This window comes from Schistocerca americana, chromosome X (genome assembly GCF_021461395.2).
Source record: "Schistocerca americana isolate TAMUIC-IGC-003095 chromosome X, iqSchAmer2.1, whole genome shotgun sequence".
In the NCBI taxonomy this organism is placed as follows: Eukaryota; Metazoa; Arthropoda; class Insecta; order Orthoptera; family Acrididae; genus Schistocerca; species Schistocerca americana.
In genome coordinates this window covers 966063750-966088438 of record NC_060130.1, presented here as the reverse complement: position 1 = coordinate 966088438, position 24689 = coordinate 966063750, and the positions used below count along the sequence as shown (strand labels likewise).

Below are 24689 nucleotides of genomic sequence, written 5' to 3'. Positions count from 1 at the left end.
CATTTTCAGAAACATGGCTGTCACATGGTGAAGCATTCCTCAGCCACAACCTTTGATTGCAACCCACATTTCATTAGTTTTAGAATGTGTAGGGAGATCTAACTACGAGTAAAGATAATACCATACAACAACATTATAATACACATTGATTTGAACTTGTATCACTGTATGAGTTTAGTGTGTTTCATGTTCCTAGGAAAAATATTCTTGGTTATTATTTTGTAAAGAATGAGGAAGAGACAAGTGTGTGATTTCATTTTTGTTAGAATTCTAGAGCCTTCTGTGCAAAGGGGAAAGAAAGTCTTGTATTTTAGGTTTGTACATGTTGCAACACATAAAGATGCTACTTTTAAGCTTTAAACTTTCAGCAACACATTTTGCTGTCTGGCATATTTTTATTTGTTTACTCCCAGTATTACATGTGCATCTGTACTTCACATGCCAACATTTGATGTGTTGGGGAGGGTAATTCTGGTACCATTCTGATTTTTAGCTCTCTTCTTGTTCCAGTTACAAATAATATCAGAAGAACAAATATCGGTAAGCCTCCATATGAGTTTGAATTTCTATGTTTTGCCTTATTAGTGACTACATTGATTTTCATAAATACATTTTGAATTTAGTATGTAATAGGTATTGATTGTGCCTGTTGCTGATGGATTCAATAAAAAGTGGGAAATGCTATTTTTTGTAGGGTTATCTCCTGGCAGCTCCAAGAAGAAAGAGAGACATGATCGGCATCCACAGCATTACCAACAGGAAAATGAAGAAGTAAGCTAGACTTATAATACAATAACATATAATATAAAACCAAAGCAGGCTGCAATTAATAGTATGATATGTACAACCATGCTTAATTTGTACATAAACTCTTTTACATCCTCTTCAGTGTATTCTTTCAATTGCTCTATAAGTTGTTTTGATATAAGTGGTTTGTTTATAGTTCATGTAGCTGTATATATGTGGCTGCTTTGTTTTTATATTTCCTTATATTGTCTCCCTAAGGAAGGAACAAACAGTTCTAAAAGCTGTGAATAGTTTTCTGTTCTTCTAAATGTGTATGTTAGCAATAATGAATTTTCCCTTCTGATGGTAAGCTGTGGGCAGCCATTCCATTTTCACGAGTACTTGATGTCACAAGTTATTTCATACTGGTGTCATTTACATTCTTTTTCAGCCCCATTACAGTCAGGTTACAACAATTTATCTGTTCATTCTAGACTTGCCCCAATTTGTATCTGATGATATCATTGTGTTAATTCACTGAAGCTTACTACTGTGGATGCGGAACAGAATAACTATTACTGAAGACAGACAGTTGTAATTTTGCCAGTGGTTTTCATATGTAGGAAGATGCCCTTATCTGTGTTAGTTCCCTCATTCATTTATTCTTTCTTTCATTGCTGTATTACAGTCTAGTTTGTGGAAAATGGTGATAGACTATGATGGTTCCAGTTTTGAATTATATAATGACAATATTACATTTACAGTAATGGGTTTGTTACATGCTGAATTTTAACATAAATTTACTGTATTTTTCATATTAAATGTATTGTAATTCTTTACTTGTGCAATTACATAGCTAACATTTTATTTATTACCTTCATGCTAATTGATGTGCTGTTTTCTATGACTAATTTTCCGATCCACAGTCAGGTGTCATTTTTGAGAAAAAGAGCAGTAGATTTTCGTAGGTTGTATGTGTTTTACATTTAGTTTTGTCACCCTTCTGTTGTTTGTTCTATCACTTGATTAATGAATATCTCCACCACCACCACCACTACTAGTACTAATACTTAGGCTACTAATACTATATTCCTATTCAGTGGTGGCTCATAGCTAAAATAAATGGGGATGTTTCTCCAGAAAATTATTTTTACCTTTTTGGTTTATAATTGTGTGAAAAGAAACATGTATAAAAACTAAATTTACTCAGAAACTTGATAAAATTCTAGAAGAACAAAAAGAAAACAACATTAACCTAAATTGTTGTAGTCAAAGCTTGATCTATTCATTTCAAAATCAAATCCATTCTTCTTCTTTTAATTTGCATGACAAGATCAGTATTTTTCCCCTTGACCTTTGGATGACAGTGCCCATTGAAAGTGTATTTAGTATTTTAGAATCCACTGGGCTTCTCAGAAAAAGTCTTTACGCTTTTCAGTGGTATATTATGGGTCAGGAAGGTTGAGTGTGTGGCAAATACAAAGAACCAGTTCCTTGGCCATTGTGGAATCATAAGTGCAGTGGTAACAGCAGCATATTTATTCAGCAGAATTCATACAGTTGAAGCAGATAATTTCCCAGTGGTATGCAATGACCCCAGGCAGTGGTGCTTGTCCAGCTTAATGCACAGCAGCAGAAGATGGTCACCAGTGAAGGAGCAGTGCGAGTGCCTCAGTGGGCATATGGATACATCAGACCTGCAGACATCAGGTGCAGAGCAGCAGCACTCTCATAAGCAGACCAGCGACACTGTTAGGCATGAATGCAGCACCCAGCTAGAAGCTCTCAGTTTGTTGGGTGCAGGAGGCATCACAGCATGGGTAGTGAACCAAAGATGCCTTGTAAGAGCCGAGAAGTCAGTTGATGCCCACCTGTACCAGGTCCAAGCTGGAAGGCAAAAGTTCAGACCCCAGTGACATTATTTCTAGGTGTGGCCCATAAAACTAGTGGCAGCTAGTTTTAGGTGAGACTGGATGACCCACATTGTGTCTACTGCTGACATGGTGACATTCCTGGTGTAAGTAGCAATAGACAATAGATACTGCATGGGTGGAGTGACCATTATTTACACAGGTATGCCCTGGTGTAGTTATGCAAAAGCGCCACTTCTTTTCACATATAGAGATCAGGCAGCAAAGGCCTGGTATGTGGTAAACACACTCACTATAGTGCCAGTGTTTTTGTGCTCCTCACATCAGAACTGAATAGGCAGCAAGCTATCCTGTCTACCCACAGACTGAGAGGTCACTAGGAAGATGTTGGCATAACAATTGAGAAGCAGCATTCTGCCTCAGATCTAGTCATGTTAACTGTCAAGAGGATTTTTATCAGTTTCATAACCTCACACAGAACATCATTTAGATTAGTTTTGAAGATAAATTTCAGCAGCTCAATAAATTTGCAATATCCATGAATGTTAACCACACACTAGAATACTTTTAGTTCAGTTTCAAGCTTTTCAGTGTCAATCATGGGCTGCACTTCAGTGGCCAGTACACTCTCTTTTGTATGATGTTAATTCTTAAAACTAATGAAGCATTTATTGTAGAACATTTTAGCCGGTACTAAGTGTTTAGCGAAATAATATCTGCCCATTACATCAACATAGGGTTTGTGAAAAAGATGGGAACACCACAAACGCAACACATTACCATGCCTCATACAGTGTAGGAAACTTGTTGGCATTCAAAACATCTTCCAGTCACCTCAGAATGTGTAAATACAGGTCCTGTATGGTTTATAGTGACAAGTTTGTGTAACTGTTCTCCTGGCAGATACTCATCACACACCCTTCTCACCAAAGTAGATAACGAAGGCTCAATAATATTGAGATCTGGCAACTGTAGTGGCCAGGGGAGATGTGACAATTTATGCTCATACTCTCAAAATCAGTCCTGGATGATACAAGCTGTGTGGATGGGAACCCTGTCATTTTGAAACACAGTATCACCACTGGGGACCAAACTTGGGTCTAATCACTCAAAATGGTTACATAATCCTTGACAGTAATGTGACCTTGCAGAATTTCCATGGAGCCCATTGAATATCATGAAATGGCTGTTCGAATCATCACAGAGCCGACGCCATGTTTCACTCTTGGAACATAAACTTGGTTGGACATTACAGTGTAACAAGACTCATCCAACCAAATGACATTCTTCCACTGCTTAATAGTCCAGGTTTTATGGCTTTGCCATCATATTTTACTATTACAGCGTTTTCATCACTGATTTTGAAATTCCAACTTGCCCTACAAGTCCCAGCTTGTGGAGCTCCCCTCATGTTTTTTTAATGCTAACAGGGTTCGCAAGTGTGACATTCAGTTCTGCAGTGAATTTTGCAGCTGTCATCATCCTATTTTTTGTCAGAACCATCTTCAATGACTGCCCATCATGACCAACCAACACACACTTTCATTCATGTTGTGACTTAGCAGCAGATGTTCTTCCAGTTTCACACAATGCCCCTCTCCATACCTGCATCCAGTGATACCTGTGGGCTAGGGATGAAATGGTGGCCGGTCGGTACCATTGGACCTTCATGGCCTGTTTGGGCAGAGTTTAATTTTCACTATGTGGTATAGATATTCTGGCACAATGCCTCTTGAAACACCAAAAATTTTTGCTACCTTGGTTATGTAAGCACCTGCCATACAAGTAACAATTTTCCCACATTCAAATCACTTAGCTCTAACATAATGCACTCAAAATTACACAGAACAGTGTTTTGACCACAACTGACACTTTCAACATGTTAAGGACTTTGTGCAGGTGCCATTCATGGTCAAATACAACAGTGCAGCCTGCAGGCTTGGCTAACATCATCATTTATGTTCAAGCATGCAATTCTCATAGTGTTCCCATATTTTTGTCCAACCTCTGAACAGTCACACTGTTCTTTAGCTACTGCCATCCATGGCTTTGAAGGATTCTCAAAGTACCTTGAATTTTGTAATTCAGAAATAGCTGTTTTGAAATTTGTTGTATATTCAGTAACTGAGGCACCTAGTAACAAACCGGCCAAGTCACAAAATTTTGAAAGTGAGCTAAAGTTATCAGTTTAATGCAGAAGTGTCTCACTGTCAAATGAAAAAAGAATATGCTTAAAAATCGGCCATGTCTTCATATTACAGAGTGCTGAATTCCTGGTTGTGCAACAGAATGGGCCAAGTCTTACAGGCAGTGAATTCATAACCCATCAGTCGAGGAACAAGCAACGAGCTTCGTGTCATAGGATTTTTGCCTGTAATTTTGTGTTGTTATATTATGCAACAATGTGACCATTTCAGTAGGCAAAACAAATCTTTCTTTTCTATATTCTTTGAAGTCATAATATTTCATTTGTTTGTTGAGTAACACCAATCTTTTGCACTAATTACTGTGTTCACGGTCTTCTTACTCTGATGAATATGAACAGATATTATCTGCTTTTCATCTGGGTGTGGCTTGTGAGTTGAATGATTGGAAATCACAGGCTGCTGATATATTGAAGCCTCCTTCTCAATGGCATTTTCCATTAGCTGCGACCAAAATAATTATTAAGAAGAAAACTGAGAAGGCACAAAATTCTGTCCATGTAAAATGTGAGGTATTTTACAGTAATGATATTGGGAAGTACCAAAGTCTGTGTAAAAAATGAAAACCGCTGACTCAAATGGCACCTCACATGGTGATCAAAGACATTACTCATTCTGTCTCTAAAACAAAAGATGTAAAAAATCTCCTGCAAGAAATGTTTTGGTCCAATCTGGGAAGATCTTCAGTCATTGCAGTTTTATAGAAAGTCATCAGCAAGTGGAATAGCTTGCACTAGTTATGAGAGTTTCAGAAAACTCTCTGAAATTTGGATTAGTGATTCATGTGAAATTCCTTGTATTGTAATCTAAATGAGAGCAAACTGAGGACAACAATATAACTCAGTAAGTGTTAAGAGGTCTGTCATAATAATCATTCTATTAACATACTTGGTTATGTGCAGATCATTTTCTTTGTATTGTATTCAAGATCTAAGTGAACTGCAAACTTTTAGTGAGAGAAATCCTGTTTCATATTCCCCTCAGTTTTCTGATAATCTCCCCGATATATTATTATCCAATTTAAAAACTTTTTTTTATTGCTATAAACAAGAGTAGTTACAATGTCACTTTATTGTCATTTAACTGCTTTTTCACAAGATTTTGGGATATAAAAAGAATACATTATTATGAAAAAAGACAGGGATTATGTAAAATTGCAACAAATATGGCCAAGTCAAAACTTTTAAGTTAACCAAAAAATGGGTTACTTATGAAGCAGATTTCAAAAAATCTAGAGGATTTTCATGAGAAATATGCATACAGTGTCCTGGCCAGTTTTGATGCTAGAAGACTCAGATTTAAATGCAGTAATTTCTCAAGATTGCATTTGGTTGTAAATTATTTCAGTATGAGATATAATCTGAGGAATATGCCCTAACCATATCTTGAAATTGTCATCATTCAGGTGTTTTAAAATTCTTGTTGCTTCTGCAATGGTTTTACCTGCCTTTGATGTTGACTGAATTTCAGTTAGACAGTTTTTTAAATGTTGCAAATTTTCATGAACACCCTTTTAAAATTAATATTTTATTAAATAAAATGTGTACAAGGATTTATTAGTTAACTAAAATTATCAACATTTGCATAGTGAAATGGTGACAAAGTTCTTTGTTTACTCTCAATGGTGTGATATGTATTGCAATATCTTCTGTGTGTGGTGCACTGTCAACTATCAGTGGGGTTATGATATGCTTTGGATGAGCATATTTGGACTGCCACCCTCATGTACAGGTGGTACAGCTGGAAGGTGACTTCCTTCCATTCACAGTTTATCATTGCTGGGGAGTTGAGGAGTCCATGATGTGTATCTCCTGTTTTTTTTGCCTCATGTCTTCCAGTCGTCTGGTGCTTCCTGAGGTTGATATCTGGTTATGAGCCACCATCAGGTCTTCAGTGAAGTAGGCTGTGTCTGCCAAGATGTAGGTTACTCTGTTCTGAGTGTATTTTGAGACACATAGTATTCTTTTCAGGTATGCTGACTTGAGTTTCTTTATAGCCGTTCAATATTTCGTTACATGAGGTGTCTTTGTATAAGCTGCATGCCATATGATGCATTCAGCACAACCTTTCTGTTGAATAATCTCACTGCTGTTCTTACAGGTAGTGGATTCAATAGGTGCCTTTTTTGCTCTTACTACTCTGCTTCAGTGTACTTGGAAAATGTATGATCTGTCATCCACAGTGTAATTCCTAGCTTTTGTCTATTTCCAGATCTTGTTCCCAACATGTGAATTTGCCTTTGTTTGCCAGGCCTCCACCTTTCCTGAATTTCATTCGTTTTATCTTATATTTATTTATAACCAGGTCATTCTCTTGGGACAATTTTTCCAGATTGTTAGTGTCTTCTTGCAGGGACTCTCTTCTTTCTGATGACAGAACCATATCAACAGCATACAGCCACCTTCTCAGTTCTTCTGACTGTATCCTTGAGATCACTTCATGGGTAATTATAGTGAATACAGTAGGACTGGTAGGGTCTCCCTGCAGTACTACATTTGTTCACTGGATTCCTTGGGCCTGAATTAATCCATCTGAATTGTGACTCTGTTTTCTTGGGGGAGGCTTGCTATGAACTCGAGGATCTGACTTTCTTCACCTAGTATTGTTTCTAATTTTTTCAATACTCTACTCCTGTTTATCCCATAAAAAGCTTGTTTACACTCAACAAAGACTGCATCTACACATCCTTTAGGTTCAGACAGGGCTTCGACTATGAACTGGAGAACATGTCCACTGCTTGGGTGGTTGACCTTCCAGGAATGAAGCTGTGCTGTTCCCAGGGTGTTGCAGTCAAGGGGTCGATATCGGTTTCCTAGGGGTCGACATAAACGAAAATTGATTTTGGGGGTCAGCGAGGTCTAAAAAATCGACCCCTATTAAATTAACACAAGAGTTGAGTACCATCAGCACAGATGAAGAGCTTAAGCAGAAGTTCAACCAAGGCTATCAGAAGTTCTGGTTGCAACGCAACATTGAAACACAGTATCCTACATTGTATAACATTGCTGAAAAATACCTTATCGCTTTTCCATCCTCATACCCACTTGAAAAAAGCTTCAGTGTGGTAACAAACATTTTGACAAAACAAAGAAACTGTTTGAAAATCAACGAACGTGGAGATTTAAGGCTGCAACTCACCAATATTGAACTGGATGTAGCTAGATTGGTAGATAGTCACCAGATTCATCCATCACACTGAATGTTTTATTTTCTCTTTGAGAATTAATACTTTTTTAAATATGATTTCCTACCTACTTAAGATTCTTTAAGTACTTAATTTGTAATAATCATTATAAATTAAACTTGATATTTACTGAATTGTACGTCTTTTTATTTTGTTAAATTTTGATGAGAAAATGAAGTCCACTTTACTCACTTAACCAAGTGCAAAGTTTTCCACTTGGTCTTATAGTACCTAGGTATTTTGTATCAATAGGAAAAAACTAAAGATAGGCCCCCTTATTCATAATAGTCTGCTAACTTAAAGCATTGCTAATTCTCACTCTGTCTTCCTCCATTGACCTAAATCAGAATGAAAAATAACACTCTGTAGCAGCTGTTTTAAGTTAGCGGACCGTTTTGAATAAGGGGGTTGATCTTAAAAGTAGGTAATTTGGCCATGGGGGTCTGAGGTAACAGTTGATTTTGGAAAAGGGGTCACTTGTCCAAAATAGTTTGGGGATCCCTGGTCTACATGAATCTGGTGAGTTCTGTTATCCTTTTCCTTTGTACATAACTTTAACTGTTAATTCTCTCCATGTTTTAGGGATGTCCACGATTTCTAGGCACTTGTTGAATAGTGCTGTCCAGAGTTTCACAGCATATAGCATTGTTCCTTTCATTAGCTCATACATGTTATTGTTTGAACTGACTACATTTTTGGTTTGCTTGTTTCAGTTACTCATCAGACTTCAGCTTCTGTTGTTATTTTGTTTTCAGGTAAAGACTGTTTCCCTCAAGCTGATAATGCGAGCTCTGCTTCTGGAGTAGGTTTATGAAGTGTTGTCATGAAGATGCTTGGAGTCATCTTTGGCTTCCCTGGTTCCAGGGCTTTGCTTCTGCTTCCTGTAGTAATTCTTCTTTCATCAGGGTATACTGTTGTTTCTTTTCTTTCAGCAGTGAGCTATATCTTGTTCTTGTAAGTATATAGCTTCATCACAGATTTTCGTTGCTCATGTTTTTCTTTCTCAGCTTATTCAGTTTTTCCAAGACTGCATCAGGGATTCAGTTGATCTCTGCAGTGCATCATTAGTGTTGCGTCTTTCTATTGTGGTTACTATTTTTCTGTCACTTATGTTCTATGCTGGTAGGCTGGGGGTGATTTTTCTTGGAGCCCACTGCTGTTCATTTTGTCTCTCTCTCTTTGTTGTCATGATCTGAAATTATGTCCTTACTAGGAGGTGTTTCCTTATATGCATGCTTGGAGAATCTGTGGTGGTTGTTAAGCTTTGGAGCATTATCTTATTTCCTCAGTAAAATATAAGATTCATGGCACTGGAAGCATTTTGTGAGGTGTAGGTTTTATTCTGTGCTCCGTTTGATGTGGGTAAAGCCTTCCTCTTCTGTGAGCTCCATAAGGACCTTTGTTTTGTTATTCGACCTGTCTATTCAGCAGTTTGGTTCTCTTGCCAGTAGGTTGGGGTCTCTTGAACCATTCTGGTCTAATGATTTCTACCACTTGGTCTTATATAGATTCCTATGATTTTGTGTTGTTCAACTGTATTATGATAGTCTTTTATCTCTGCATGCTTTGCTTGACCTAAGGCTGGGTTTTAGTCACTCCTACTGATGGGCTCCCTTCCATCTCAGCTTTAGCCAGTGCATTTGTGATATAGAAACTGTTTGTATTCCATGTTTCTTGGAGAAAGGTTTTGCAAAAATAGGAATATCACTGCTCAACATCATTTTGTCTGGTAAAATACTGAGTATGGATTTTCAGCCTTTTACATTCCATAGCAGTTTCAACATCATTATCTGTTTAACAGTCAGTTGCAAAACAGGAAGGGACAGAAGATTACTCCTTCTGGCCATAATTTCTGTCTCTCAGTTTTGTTTTGAGTGTCTTCACTGACTTCCAGTTTCAAACATTTGTTTCTTCCTCTGGTGCTTAATTCTAGGCATTCTTGTGTATCTTTGATGCCTCTCTTCTTTTGCTGTTTCATGATGCCTGTTCATCTGGACAGCCTGAAAATAGCCAATACAGTTTTGTTGCAGATTTTACCTTGCTGGTCTTTACCCTCCTCTTACTTTTGACATTGGAGGGGGCATTCTGCTGGCAGCTTGTAGGTTTCCCCCTTGACTTTCTGGTGTGCATGTGTTTTTTGGTAATCTGTTCCCACATCTCTACCTCCATGTGATTTTTGTTTATTATGGTTCTGGTAAGATTGTAGATTGTCTTTACCACACTTTGTGTTATTACCTTCCAGTTGAGTGGTGTTTTCAGGTGATATTATGTCCTTTTGATACAATTAATTCCATCATGGATCACTGAGCTGTGTTCAGTTTTTGAACTGTTCTCACACTGAAAGTCTAGGTCTGACTGCCATTAGTTAAAACTGGGAATTCACACTAATTGAAAATTTTCATCCATGTAATCGCTGTGTTAAGCTGCTCTAGACACAAGAAGTCATTGCCTGTGTTTTGTTCTATATTGCTTTGCAGGCCTGCTTCAGAACTTGCTCTGTTTAATTCGTCCATTCATTTTTGAAATTTATTTCCACTAATAGCTACCAAGAAAACTAAACTGAAGTGCCTGGGCATGGCAACAGCACAGTTATATTTATTCTCGAGAAACAAATGAGGGAGGTATTAATAGAGTACACTCCAGTATTCTTACCAGTGGAATGCTGTCATGCACATCAAGTCTGTATGCCAATTTCCTTCTTAGCAAAATAATTACTCCTCAGACACTATCACCTTCCCATTACTCATTCATTGTAATACATAAAAATACACATTTTGTCTAAATAAACCACTGGATACTTTAATTTAAATGTTTTCATAAAAATCTAATGTAGAATGCCTTTTTTGAAACTGTTTCAGCTTGTTTCCACAGTTTGTTTATTCTGGCACTTTTTGAAACAAGATCTCATAGACAGCAATTTTTCTCAGAGATCCTTTGCAACTCAAAGTCCACTTCTGCGTGACAAATGCTGTGAGGTTTTCACAGAGTTGGTATTTCCATGTAATATTCATAACATAGCTGAAATTGCTGCCTAATTACAGATTTAACTATATCAATGAGATATTTATTGTGTGCAGTTTGCTTCTTCTTTAGGGTTGATACTTACCACTCTGCTCAGCATATTACCCTTCCGATAGCAATTTGCATTAATCAGCTTACACCACTATAACATTTTCCCTGCATTACATGTTATTCACTTTTTTCATCCTTCTCACCATTAATAAATGTAACGGCTCTAACAGTGATACCCCACGACTGTCCACAGAGGCGTACCCCTGCAGTCACTTTCTGTGCTCCACTGTGAGGTAATGACACACACTACTTTGAACTGGGATGTGGCTGTACTTAGGCAAGTGATCGAGTCATTTCCCACTAAGCCTAGGACTATGACTCTTTTTGTCAAGTAATAGTAATTGAATTGATGCCTTAGTTCTCAAATGCTGATAGTACAGATTTTGTTGAAACTGAGCCAAAAGCATTCTCATAATCTATGCATCCCATGCAGAATGGGAATTCACACTCATTGCTCTGTTCTATAATTTTGTTCATATCTTGAGCAAGCCCTCATGCTATAACTACTTCTAAACACAATTTGTTCTCTTGCTTTATTATAATTCAATTGTTTTTTCTGTGTGGTAGTTTTAAGTCTAGAGAATGTCTCATATGCTATGAAGGGGAGAATGACAGGCCTATTGTTTTTCAGGTTTGGTGTTTATCTTATTTCATGTGAAGTAGAACAATGAAAACATTGGTAGCAGATGAGATACTGGCAGACGTCAAGCTCTGAGAGTTGGTTGTGAGTTGTGCTTGGGTAGCTCAGTTGTTAGAGCACTTGTCCACAACAAAGAAAGGTCCGAATTTCTTGTCTCAGTTCGACACACAGTTTTAATCTGCCAGGACATTTCAGTTAGAGCGTTGTTAAAATTTTGGGGAAATAACTTCCTCTGCAGGCATAGTGTAAAGTTATTTTTCAGGTTCCTTTTGTATTGCTTTTTCTTGTGGGTTTAATTATTTCTATTGAAATATCATTTTCTGTTGGCATTTTTCCTTCCTTTGTACATAGAATATATTGCATGCTACATCTGGCATAGCTTCTTGTATGTCATTATTTTCGTCATTACTGTCTTTTTTAAATCTATCTCTTGAACTAATCCAGTGTCTATAGAAATCTTTGAATGTTTGTAGAATTTTTATTCCTGATATTAGTTACTGTGTAATCTGCAATGTTAATTGTTAAAATGAGATGTATATGCAAGATAAGCGTGTAATTGACCAGTATTGTTTGCATTTTTTCTCTCAACTAATTTTTGTTGTACCTTCTTACTTCCTGTCAAAGATTTTTTTTCAAATTGTTTTGCTTATTTCAGCGAACTCTAACATGGCCTATTATCATTTGCTTGGAATGCTCAGTTTCTCCTTAACTGTTGTTTTGTTCCATTTGAAAGTACATTTTCTTTTGACTTCTCTAAAACTTGGGCATATTTTGCTGTTTACCTGTCTATCTTTTTAAGTAACTGACCCTTTTGTATATGCCTAGAAGGCAGCAATGAATCAGAGCATTCACAGTCGCCCATCATTAACCAGCCACACACAATATTAATTCTCTGCTAAGAACTGGAAATCTCAAGAACTGTACCACTGAAATTGATGAACCAAAATATTTTTTATAGCGGGGCTTCAGAAGATGAGAATTATCACAGAGGAGCCATTCAAATTTTGAGGATACAGTGTTTCACAGGGAACCTAGACAAATGGTTGTGATGCAAAACACCCAGTTTCAAATGGAGTTTACTATGAATGTAAAAATAATACATTCTATAATCGACTTCCAAGCCATTCCATCAGGAATTTCACCCTTAACCTTGAAAACTACAAACAAAATTTGTAACAATGAAAACATTCAATTATTGACAAAATTATTTAATTGGACAGATAAAAATCTACTCACCAAGCAGAACACATGCATAAAAGACTGTTGTAATTGGCAAGCTTTCGGAGTCATACACCCTCTGCCTATGCCCATTGTTCCTAATTGATAATTTGGTGGTAGTCATTCCAATGTAGCAGGCTGTACAATGTTTACATAATAGACGGCATATTATGTGTCGTTTCGCAGGTGGCTCTGCCTTTGGTAGTACATGTTTTGCCAGTTCTAGGGCTATTATAGGTGGTTGTAGGAGGGTGCACAGGGCAATTCTTGCAGTGGGGATGGTCACAGGGATAGGGGCCATAGGGTAGGGAGATGGGTGCAGAAGGAGCATAGGGCCTGACAAGAATATTGCAGAGATTGGGAGGGTGATGGAAAGCTATTCTAGGTGTGGTGGGCAAAATTTCCAACAGAATGGATCTCATTTCAGAGCATGATTTTATTAAGTCATGGCTCTGTCGATGTAGGTAATTAACACATTCCAGACCAGGATAATACTGAGTCACCAATGGCATGCTCCGAAGCTGTTTTGTGCTGGGATCAGCACTACCAGGATTGGATATGATGGCCCGAAAAATCTGCCTTTTAACTAGTTTGGTGGGGTCATGACATGCTGTGAAGGCTGAGGCGAGAATGGTGGTGTATCGCTGTAAGGAGTCTGCATCCGAGCAAATAAGATTTGCCTCAGATGCCAAGATTGTATTGGAGGCAACATGAAAGGATGGCAACTGTCAAAATGTAAGTAATGTTGTTTGTTGGTAGTAGTACAAAGACTCCTCTCCTATATCAAAGATACCAACCATTTCCTAGATCATCTGAAATCTGTGCCTGTCTCACTCCCACCACACCCCTTGCATGTCACCATTGATGCCAACTCCCTCTAAACCAATATCTCCCACATACATGGTCTGTCTGCTGCTGAACATTTTCTCGGTAAGTGCCACCTGATTCCAAACCTATGATATCCTTCCTACTGACCTTAATCAACTTTGCACTTACCAACAACTACTTCACCTTTGAGTGGCAGACATACAAACAGATCATGTGTATGGTCTTGGAGACAGGATGGCTCCTTTCTATGCCAACCTTTTCATGGGTCACTTGGAGGGGGCTTTCCTGGGATCCATAAGTCTTCAGCCCTTAGTTTGGTTTGGATACATTGATGACATCTTTACCATATGGACTCATGGTGAGGCTGACCTGTTAAAATTCCTAGAATCTCTGAATTCCTTCTCCCAATTAAATTTCACATGGTCCTATTCTGAATCTCGTGCCACTTTCCTTGATGTTATATTGTCCTCGCCAAAGGCCATCTACATGATTCCATCCACGTTAAACCTACCAACAAACAACAGTACTTACATTTTGACAGTTGCCATTCTTTCCGTGTCAGACGTTCCCTCCCATACAGTCTGGGCATCTGAGACAAACATATTTGTTCGGATGCAGACCCTTTACAGCAATATACCACCATTCTCACCTCAGCCTTCACTGCACATTGTGACCCCACAAACCTACTTGAAAAGCACATCCAATCCTGATCCCACTACAAAACAGCTTCAGAGGATGCCACTGGTGACTCAGTATTATCCTGGTCTGGAATGTGTTAATTACCTACTTTGACAGGGCCATGACTTCCTAAAATCATGCCCTGAAATTAAATCCATTCTGTTGGAACTTTTGCCCACCACACCTAGAATAGCTTTCCGTCACCTTCCCAACCTCCGCAATATTCTTGTCAGGCTCTATGCTCCTTCTGTACCCAACTCCCTACCCTATGGCTCATACCCCTGTGATCGTCCCTGCTGCAAGACTTGCCATATGCACTCTCCTGCCACTGCCTATAATAGCCCTGTAAATGGCAAAACATATACTATCAAAGGGAGAGCCACTGGCAAAACGACACATCTCATGTACCAGCTGTTATGTAAACACTCTACAGCATGCTACATCGGAATGCCTACCATCAAATTATCAATTAGGATCAATGGGCATAGGCAGAGGGTGTATACTGGCAACTCACAATATCCTATTGTAAAGCATGCTCTACAGCATGACATTTGTGACCTCGACACCTGTTTTACCACATGCACCATCTGGATTCTTCCCTTGGACTTCAGTTTCTCAGAACTCCGCAGGTGGGAACTAGCACTACAGCATGTCCTTGGTTTTAGCCACCCACCTGGCCTTAATTTACATTACTTCTTCTGTATCAGCATTTCTTCACTGTAACTACCCTTTGCTTCTCTCCATTTTAGTTTTCTACATCTTTCATTGTCTTTTCCGTCTATTTTCACTGCCCCCCTCCCACCTCTTTTATGTACAATGCACTTAGCTTTTCACTCTTATTAACTCGTGCATGGTGTTTAAGCAGTAATCTCTGTCTGCATATTACCCTGTCTTCTACCTTTAAGCTCTCAGGTTTTCAAATCTCATCCAATGCAGTCCCCGACAGTCAGTCTTTTCTTCTCATCCCATACAGTAAGTCTCCCCTCGCCTGCAGTTCTGGGAGACTTTCCCAAAATCTGCCACTTTTGCTAGACCTCTCCAGTCCTTTTCGTTCACCCCTCTTGCTTCCCCTTCAACCCTTCTGCCTGAAGAAGGAGTGACTGGCTCCAAAAACTTGGCAATTACAACAGTCTTTTATTTGTGTGTTCTGCCACCACTTGGTGAGTAAACAAAATTTGTAACATCATAAATGCCCATGCCTGAGGTAAAGAGAGAAATTTTCTAAGAAAAACCATGAAAGAAGTAGAAAAGTTATGAAATGTACTGAAGTACACAATGTCTCTTTAAATAAAACATGGTTAAGTTATTATTAGAGGATTTCAGTATGCAACTCCAGAAAGAAAACACAAGACATTGAGATATAATCTGGAAATAGGCTCCTCAGAAATACACCATCAGGAATGCCCAGAGACTTATTGAACTCTGTAGACAGCAATATCTCATCTCCAAACCCAAATAATTCAAAGGAGACCAAACAAACTTAAAACTTTGAAACGCCCTGACCAGATAAAAGGAAGTTGACAAGTGGAACAAATATAGATGGACACATTCTTTCACAGAAAAATCTATAATGTCAAGATCAAAATTAGTTTCCACCTATAAAGAAGGAAAAACTGAAAACCAAAGAAGATGAGAGGAATTATGATACCAATTAACCAGAAATAATAGTTGTTGAGAAATTACACAAACCATAAAATTAATGGACAGTTTAAAAGAACTTTACCAATTATGAAACAAGTTGAAAATTTAATCTCCGTAGACTCATGTTAAGTACTTGCCTGATAGACCTCAGAAAGAGACAAAATTCACGAAGAAAGTTACCAGGAGTGGCAACCTCAAAACTGCCTGAAAAATTTCACCCAAATTATTAGGTGAATCAAGAGAGAATATCAAAAATAGGTGATCAAGTTAATAGTGGAAACTAATACAAACCCTTTGAAAGATAAATACAAAAATAAAGTCCCTGCATCAATGCTACAAAGTGAGGACAAAAAAATGGCATACAGTAATAAGAAAAATGCTGCATTCGATAAACTTTTGAACTGCAAAGAACACCGGGAATTTTTTTAAAATTTGTGTATTAACATTAACATGCTAATAAAGGCCAACCATGAAAACATAAACTCCCTCCCCCTCCATTCCCCCCCCCCCCCCCCAAAAAAAAAAAGAGAAAGACAGAAATCCCAAGGAGTGGAAGCAGCAGTTAAGGAGCTGAAAACTTATAAAGTATGTGGGAAAGACCAACAAGTTTTCATAGAAACATGGAAATATGCCAGTGCTACAGTTTGGACACCCCTATACATGGCTGTACAAAAAATTGAATAACTATCCTTTTCATAATATTGTAACAGAAACAGTCCATATATATTGCATCATGGCTGTAATCCACCCCACTCCACAAAAAAGGAGATGAAGAGAAATATAAGTAATTACTAAGGTATAACTCCCTTACATGCAAAATTTGTTCTGAGTTTGATATTACAGAGTAAAACAGCTGTTACAGCCTGCCAGGGGAGAGGGATGGGGGGACTTCAGACTATTGAGAAGCTGAGCAGAAAAGATTACCACCTTAAAATTAGTGACAGCATATCACAAGAAACAAAACAAGCCTTTCGAGCCTTTCGCAATAACCATTGTAACTTTTAACATGGCATGACTGTGTCCATGAAAATCTTAAGAAATTTTCGACTTCACCTTAAATTAATCAAATTAATAAAACTTATTTTAAACAAGACAAAATTGAAAGCCAAGTTAAGAGAAGAATTTTTGGAGCTACACTCCATAAAGGCAGTTGTAAGACAGGGAGGCTGCTTGTCACCACTTCTGTTTAACTGTATATTGTGATACATGATGGGAGAATGGTACAAGGTTAACCAGAAGAACATCAAAGCTGGAATGTCTAAAGATAAGATTAAATTTAGCTGCCTGGCTATACAGATGTCCAACAACACTTATGAATCATAGCAAAAAGTTAAATCACCACAGGAAATAGTGAAGAAAATGAGGTTCAGTATATTCTTTGAAAAAACTGTCATTTTTTTAACCGAGTCATCCATCACAAAAAAGGACACAAGAAATCAAAATCATATGGAAAGTATATATTTAGGAGAAATCATGACATATAGCACCAACAAACATGCTGTGTGGCATTCAAGAATAAACAAATCGATGTAGCCACAATGTATCACCAAAATTACAAACAACAAAAGAGGCCTCACAATAACATCAAAACATTTATTTGCTGGTTTATCAGGCTTCAGTATAGCTATGGATTTTGTTCTTTTGAAGACTCTTGGTATTGTACCCAATAGCATAGTATTGGTGAAGAAGCCCATACGTCTTTTATGTGTCTTGTTTCCACAACTGATGACCTAATCTGGATGTATCCCATCCAATCCTGGAGTGTGCTGATTTGACCTCTTATAAGGGGAAGTTTCTGGGTTATTCTGATTTATTGTGTGCCATATTGCTTCAGATTGAGAAGCTCTTTCATAACAATTCATGTATGTGTCTTATATTAGGGTGCTGTGGAGAGTGAAGTTATTCTATGTGAAATCTGGTCTGGTGTTGCTTCAGAAACTTCGCAGGTAGGCTATCAGCTTTCTACTAGTTTTCTTCAGGTACTCATGCCTCTCTGCTTGACCTTTGAAAATCCATATTCTCTGTTTCTTTTCCCCACTATTTTTATGAGCTCCACCAAGATGTTTTAACAATTCCTTAACAGTGTCACAATCATTGATCATTAAATAGGGCCGACATAGGTCTTTGTTACTCTAGTCTGAAATATATTCTTTCTGGAATCACTTAGGCATGCACTTTTTGCTGTTGCTGAAACTACTTCATCAAATCTCATATTTTTTGCTTAATGGGACACTCCATCTGATCATTTTATCAAGTTCTTTGAAGAATTTAGCCCAGATAGCTTTTATGCAGTTTCACCTCGGTGTAGGGTTTGATCTAATTACAGGTATTTGAACTCCTACAGCAAGAATTGCAGAACAGTGTTGGCTATTTGGAATGCCTCCAAGGACCATCCTTAATGTATTGAGAGGTTGTCGCTGGGAATTATGACTTACAAAACATAGATCAGGTTTGGAATCCTTCTTCCAAGCTGCAGATTTAAATGTCCCCTTGTCCTTTGAGTAAAAAACTAGGTTAAGGTTGTTATGTTTAGCTCAGTTTATAAGGTCCTTACCATTTTCAGCTTTATCATTGTAGTTCCAATCACTCTGATGAGTACTGAAATTACCAAAATACCCTGAAGCACAAAAGGAACTGGTATAGGCATGGAAACTCAAATACAGAGATATGTAAACTTTCAGAATATGGTACTGTGGTCGGCAACACCTGTACAAGACAACAAGTGTCTGGTTTAGTTGTTAGATTGGTTACTGTGCTCTAATGGCAGGTTATCAAGATTTAAGTGAGTTTGAACGTGGTGTTATAGTTGGTGCACGAGTGATGGGACACAGCACAGCATCTCTGAGGTAGCAATAAACTGGAGATTTTCCCATATGACCATTTCACAAGTCTACCATGAATATCAGGAACCCGGTAAAACATCAGGTCTCTGACATCGCTGTGGCTGGAAAAAGATCCTGCAAGAATGGGACCAATGTTGACTGAAGAGAAATGTTTAATGTGACAGGATTGCAACCCTTCAGCAAATTGCTGCAGATTTCAATGCTGATCTATCAACAAGTGTCAGTTTGTGAACCATTCAATGAAACATCAATGACATGGGCTTTTGGTGCTGAAGGCCCATTCGTGTATTCCCGATGACTGCACGACATTAAGCTTTACACCTTTCCTCGCCTGGGCCCGTCAACACTGACATTGGACTGTTGACGACTGGAAACATGTTGCCCGGTTGGACAAATCTACTTTCAAATTATATCAAGTGGATGTATGTGTATGGATATAGAGACAACCTCATGAATCCATGGACCCTGCATGTCAACAGGGGATTGTTCAAGCTGGTGGAGGCTCTGTAATGGTGTGGGGGGTGTGCAGTTGGAGTGATATGTGACTCCTGATATATCTAGATATGACTCTGACAGTTGGCACATACATAAGCATCCTGTCTGATCATGTGTATCCATTTATGTCCATTGTACATTCCAAAGCACTTGGGCTATTCTAGCAGGACAAAGGGACACCCCACACATACAGATTTGCTACAGAGTGGCTGCAGGAACACTCTTCTGATTTTAAACACTTCCATGACCACCAAACTTCCCAGACATTAACATTAGCAAGCATATGTGGGGTGCATTGCAACGTGCTGTTCAGAAGAGATCTATACTCCCTGGTACTCTTCACAGGTTTATGGACAGTGGTGCAGAATTCTTGGTGTCAGTTCCCTCCAGCACTACTTCAGACATTAGTCAAGTCCATGCCACACTGTGATGCGGCACTTCTGCATGCTTGTGATGGCCCTAGACAATATTAGCCAGGTGTACCAGTTTCTTTGGCTCTTCAGTGTGTATTTTTGGATGCCAGGAAAAGGGGAAGAACCTGAGCTGTCCAGTTATCTGCTGGAGGCTTATAGACATTTGTTATACCAGCACCTTCAACTTCAACTGAGATAGTCTCAATATTTTGCACACAGTTCGCAGATATCAGGTGCATATTTTCAATATTTGTGCATAAATAAGTAGCACAGCCATAGATCTGATGATACATAGCTCCCAGGACTTTGTAACTAGCTATATGTCCTCTCAATTATAGGCTATCCTCAGCACCTATGTGTGTCTCTCGAATCACCGCCACATCCACATTGTTTTCAAGCAGTGTACTAGAGAGGTGTTGGGATTTGGAATGGCTATGTCCTTTAACATAAACTCTAAAATTTGAATGTTATGACCCAACTGTCTGATTGATTGGTCCTGAGAATAACAATCATGATGTAGTTGTGCATTTATGATTAAGCCAGGAGATCTTTATCTATCTATCCTATCTAGGTCTGGCTGCCAGCTTTGATATTCATCTAGCCATAAAATGAATGCACTGTATCAAAAATGCCTGTAAAAAGTTATTTTTATTAATTATAGGTTTGCCACCTCTTCAGTAAGAGCCAGGTGTTCTTCTCACATTGAACAGTAGTGACATCATTAACATCATTTCTTCTGTCAAGGCTTACACTACCTGACATGTAGGTCATACTTTCTTTTCAACAGCAGGCACTGCTCTAATAGCCTCTGCCAAAAATAAATAAATAAATAAATAAAAATAAAACCAATGCACATGATGAAAACGAAACTTCCTGGCAGATTAAAACTGCATGCTGGATCGAGACTCGGAACTCAGGAGAGCAAGTGCTCTACCAACTGAGCTATCCAAGCATGACTCACGACCCATCCTCACAGTTTTAATTCCACCAGTACCTCTTCTCCTACCTTCCAAATTTCACAGAAGCTCTTTGCGAACCATGCAGAACTAGTACTCCTGGAAGAAAGGATATTGCAGAGACATGGCTTAGCCACAGCCTGGGGTTTGTTTCCACAATGAGATTTTCACTCTGCAGTGGAGTGTGTGCTGATATGAAGCTGTCTGGCAGATTAAAACTGTGTGCCGGACCAAGACTCGAACTCGGCACCTTTGCCTTTCGTGGGCAAGTGCTCTACCAACTGAACTACCCAAGCACGACTCACCACCCATCCTCACAGCAAGTTTGGAAGGTAGGAGACGAGGTACTGGCAGAATTAACCACACCACATCCGTATATAACAATGCTGACGCTGCGCCAATGTGGGACAAAGGCAGAAGAAAAAGAAGAAGCAATTAAATATGATAAAAATAAAAGAAGTGAAGTTTCCAAAAAACAGTACCCGTATTGACAAAGAATAACAGGTTCTACATGTGCCATGTCATTGAAATCCTCTCTGAATGTTTTAATACAACAGAAAAAAGTATATAGTTTCATTAAAAAATAAAGGAAGTTTTTATCATAATTTCACAGTTATAAATGTTAAAAATTACTTCTATATGTCAGGGAATTCCTAACATTGCTCACTACAACTAAGTGGAACTGTACCTCAATATATTTACTCATTATGAATACATTTATAGTGGATGCTCTCAGCTGCCTCACCATGCATACCTGTACTGTTGTGGTGAATATTGTCCTTCTGTCTGTCTTTCTTACGATAATGAGTTTGCTGTGCTGTTTATAACAGCTTGTCTGTGTTTCCTATTTACATGTTAGTAAGTTAGTCAGTGAGTTACATGTTCCATAGCTTGTTTGAACAATTATTTTAATCAAAATTTTGTGGTATGAGTCAATTTACAGTATATGTATACATGATAAGTGTCAGCATTAATGAAGATATTATTTTCAGCCCTACTCATGCAAATACACTTAAAATTATTTTTTTTTAGTTAATTTTTGTACAGGCTGTCAGTTTTAGATAAAAATTCATCTGTGGAATAGAATGAGTTGTCAACAAGAAATGGTTTTAAGCTAGGTTTAAAACTTGCTTTTCTGCCTGTTAAGACATTTTATGTTATTGGAAAAATGATCAAAAATTTTTGTAAATGCATACTGAACACCTTGCTGAGTCACTGACAGTTTTAATTATGAATAATAAATGTCATATTTCTTCTAGTGTTGCAGATACGGACCTCACCATCCTATTCAAATTATTTTCTTTTTGGTTGGGCCCATAGTATACATCATAATGTGACATTTCATAGCGAATTTTTCCAGGCAAGCTGCATATAGTTTAATTAGTAGTGCTTCTTCCATACTACAAACTTGTTTCAGCTATAGTGCCATTCTCAAGTAAGCCCGTAGATGTTACAGTTGGTGGGTCAACTTATGTTTATAAAAGTTGCACATAAGGCTCAGCTTATGTATATACTTACAAATATCAGAATAGATGCCCATGTTGCATCAGTGAGTAAACTGTTGACTGTCTGTTTGTTGCTAGACTGTTATAAGTCTTGTAATTTCTGTTTGCATAGAATTTTTTAGACAGCTAGATTGACAATTTGTTCCCATTGATGCTTTATGTTTACAGTATAATTTTTGCCAGTCAGTGATGATGGTTGTATTTCATTGGTATTATAATTTTGTTATGATTTGTATCTATGGCTATCTTTCATTTTTGTTTACTGTGTGTTTATATCTGGTCTCATTTTCCAAAATATCAATAAAATTTTGTAAATAATTTTTGTGTTTAAGATCAGTTTGTTCATTGAGAATGTCATTTGGATGATTTTTCACGTGAGTATTTGAGGGGTGTTTGAAAAGTCCATGCAAAGTCCAAGAGATGGCACCACTGGCGTGTATCGAGGTCATGCCTAGTTAGTAGCATCTTTGGAAAGAACACACACCAAGTTTCAGCTGTAATGGTCTATTTCTTTGTGTTTGACATTTGTGTGAATCAAGGAAGTCAAATGATTGTCCAAAAAGAATTTCGTGTGGTGATTAAACATTACTTTTTGAAAGGCAAAATGCCTTAGGAGACTTAAGAGGTGCTTGATAAACATTACAGTGACTCTGCACTTTTGATTAGAACAGTTTATAAGTGGTTTCAACATTTTTGGAGTGCCCATATGTGCACAAGTGATGCTGAACGTTCTGGACGCCCTGTGGAGGTTACGACTCCAGAAATCATTGATAAAATCCATGATATGGTGATGGATGACAGAAGAGTTAAGGTGCATGAGATTGCTACTGCTGTGAGCATCTCGAATGAATGGGTACATAATATTTTGTATAAACATTTGGACATGAGAAAGCTATCCGCAAGATGGGTTCCATGATTGCTGACACTTGACCAAAAATGGAATCATGTGAAGTTGCAGCTGTTCAGGAGAAGTCGACAGGATTTAATGCATTGTTTTGTCACTGTGGATGAAACATGGATACATTACTATATTCCTGAGACCAAACAACAATCTAAACAATGGGTTACCAAGGGAGAATCTGCAACAAAAAAGGCGAAAACATTCCTTCAGCTGGAAAGGTTATGGCAACTGTCTTTTGGGATTTGCAAGGGGTAATCCTCATCGACTACCTGGAAAAGGGTAAAACTATTACAGTTGAATATTATTCATCATTATTGGACCGTTTGACAACCGAGCTTCAAGAAAAACACCGGCGATTGGACCACAAAAAAATCCTTTTCCATCACACCAATGAACCAGAACACACCTCAGCAGTTGTGGTCACAAAATTAATGGAAATAGGATTCCAACTCATTTCACATCCCCACTATTCTCCAGACTTGTCTCCCTTAGACTACTGTTTGTTCCCCAATTTGAAGAAATGTCTGATGATTGCAGCAACTAATAGCTGTTTTGCAGACTTGGACAATTCCTATTATTCAGAAGGGATCAACAAATTAGAACAGCATTGAATGAAATGTATAAGTTTAGAATGAGACTGTGTTGAAAAATAATAAAAGGTTTACCCTAAACACGTAAGTAGTTTTTATTTTTGCGCAGAATTTCCAAACATCCCTAGTATATACCTCTAATTCTTCCAGAATGTCCATAGCATGTCCTTTTGGTACTTTGTGTAGAGCTTGTAATGCATTTTTGATATGCTGTACTTTGTTGTGTTGATTTTTCAGATGTAGATAAAAGCTTGATTGACTGCTATCAAATTTTTTTGTGTGTTCTTTAAAGAAGTTCCCTTTAGAAGTCTCAGACATTGAGTTTCAATGATTTTTTCACTTTAGCATTATGAACTTCAATGATTTTTTCTGTAATTTAAATTTTTCCTTTCAGTGAATATTAAATATGAATAATCTGATCAAGGATTACTTAAGTTGTGTCACTCAAGTTGTAGATAATGTCACCTCTGTAACTGTATCATCTTATGTGAAGCAGGATGTTGAACAACTTGTTGCTGAAATGACAGTTCATATGCATCATCTTTTACCATAGGTTGATGATTCTGTGGAGCCTCAGTATCCACGCTATTATGATGGAGCACCTCTACCAGAATATTATCCTAGTATGAGAACCCACAACAGACATAAGTATTTGGTGAGTATGTTGTGATGTTGAGCATGTAAGACTTTTGTGTAGTGTACTTTATCTTTTCATAACTGACAAGTAGTGTCTCACATAATAGGCCATCAGTACATAAAACCATTGTCATGGCTTGGCTCTTCTGTGTATCTTCGATATGTATTCTGATATATACTGAGGTGACAAAAGTCATGGGATACCTCCTACTATTATATTGGACCTCTTTTTATCCAGAATAGTGCAGCAACTCGACATGGCATGGACTCAACTATTTGTTGAAGTCC

General features: G+C 37.9%; 1 protein-coding gene across 1 annotated transcript in view; it reads left to right on the top strand.

Moving 5' to 3' along the window:
* The window catches only part of LOC124555342, an 856442-nt gene that overhangs the window by 801145 nt on the left and 30608 nt on the right, over window positions 1-24689 (top strand). The window contains exons 38-39 of the mRNA XM_047129223.1: window positions 695-771; window positions 24319-24420. Coding sequence (XP_046985179.1) covers window positions 695-771; window positions 24319-24420 — 179 coding nt within the window. The remainder of the gene's footprint in view (window positions 1-694; window positions 772-24318; window positions 24421-24689) is intronic.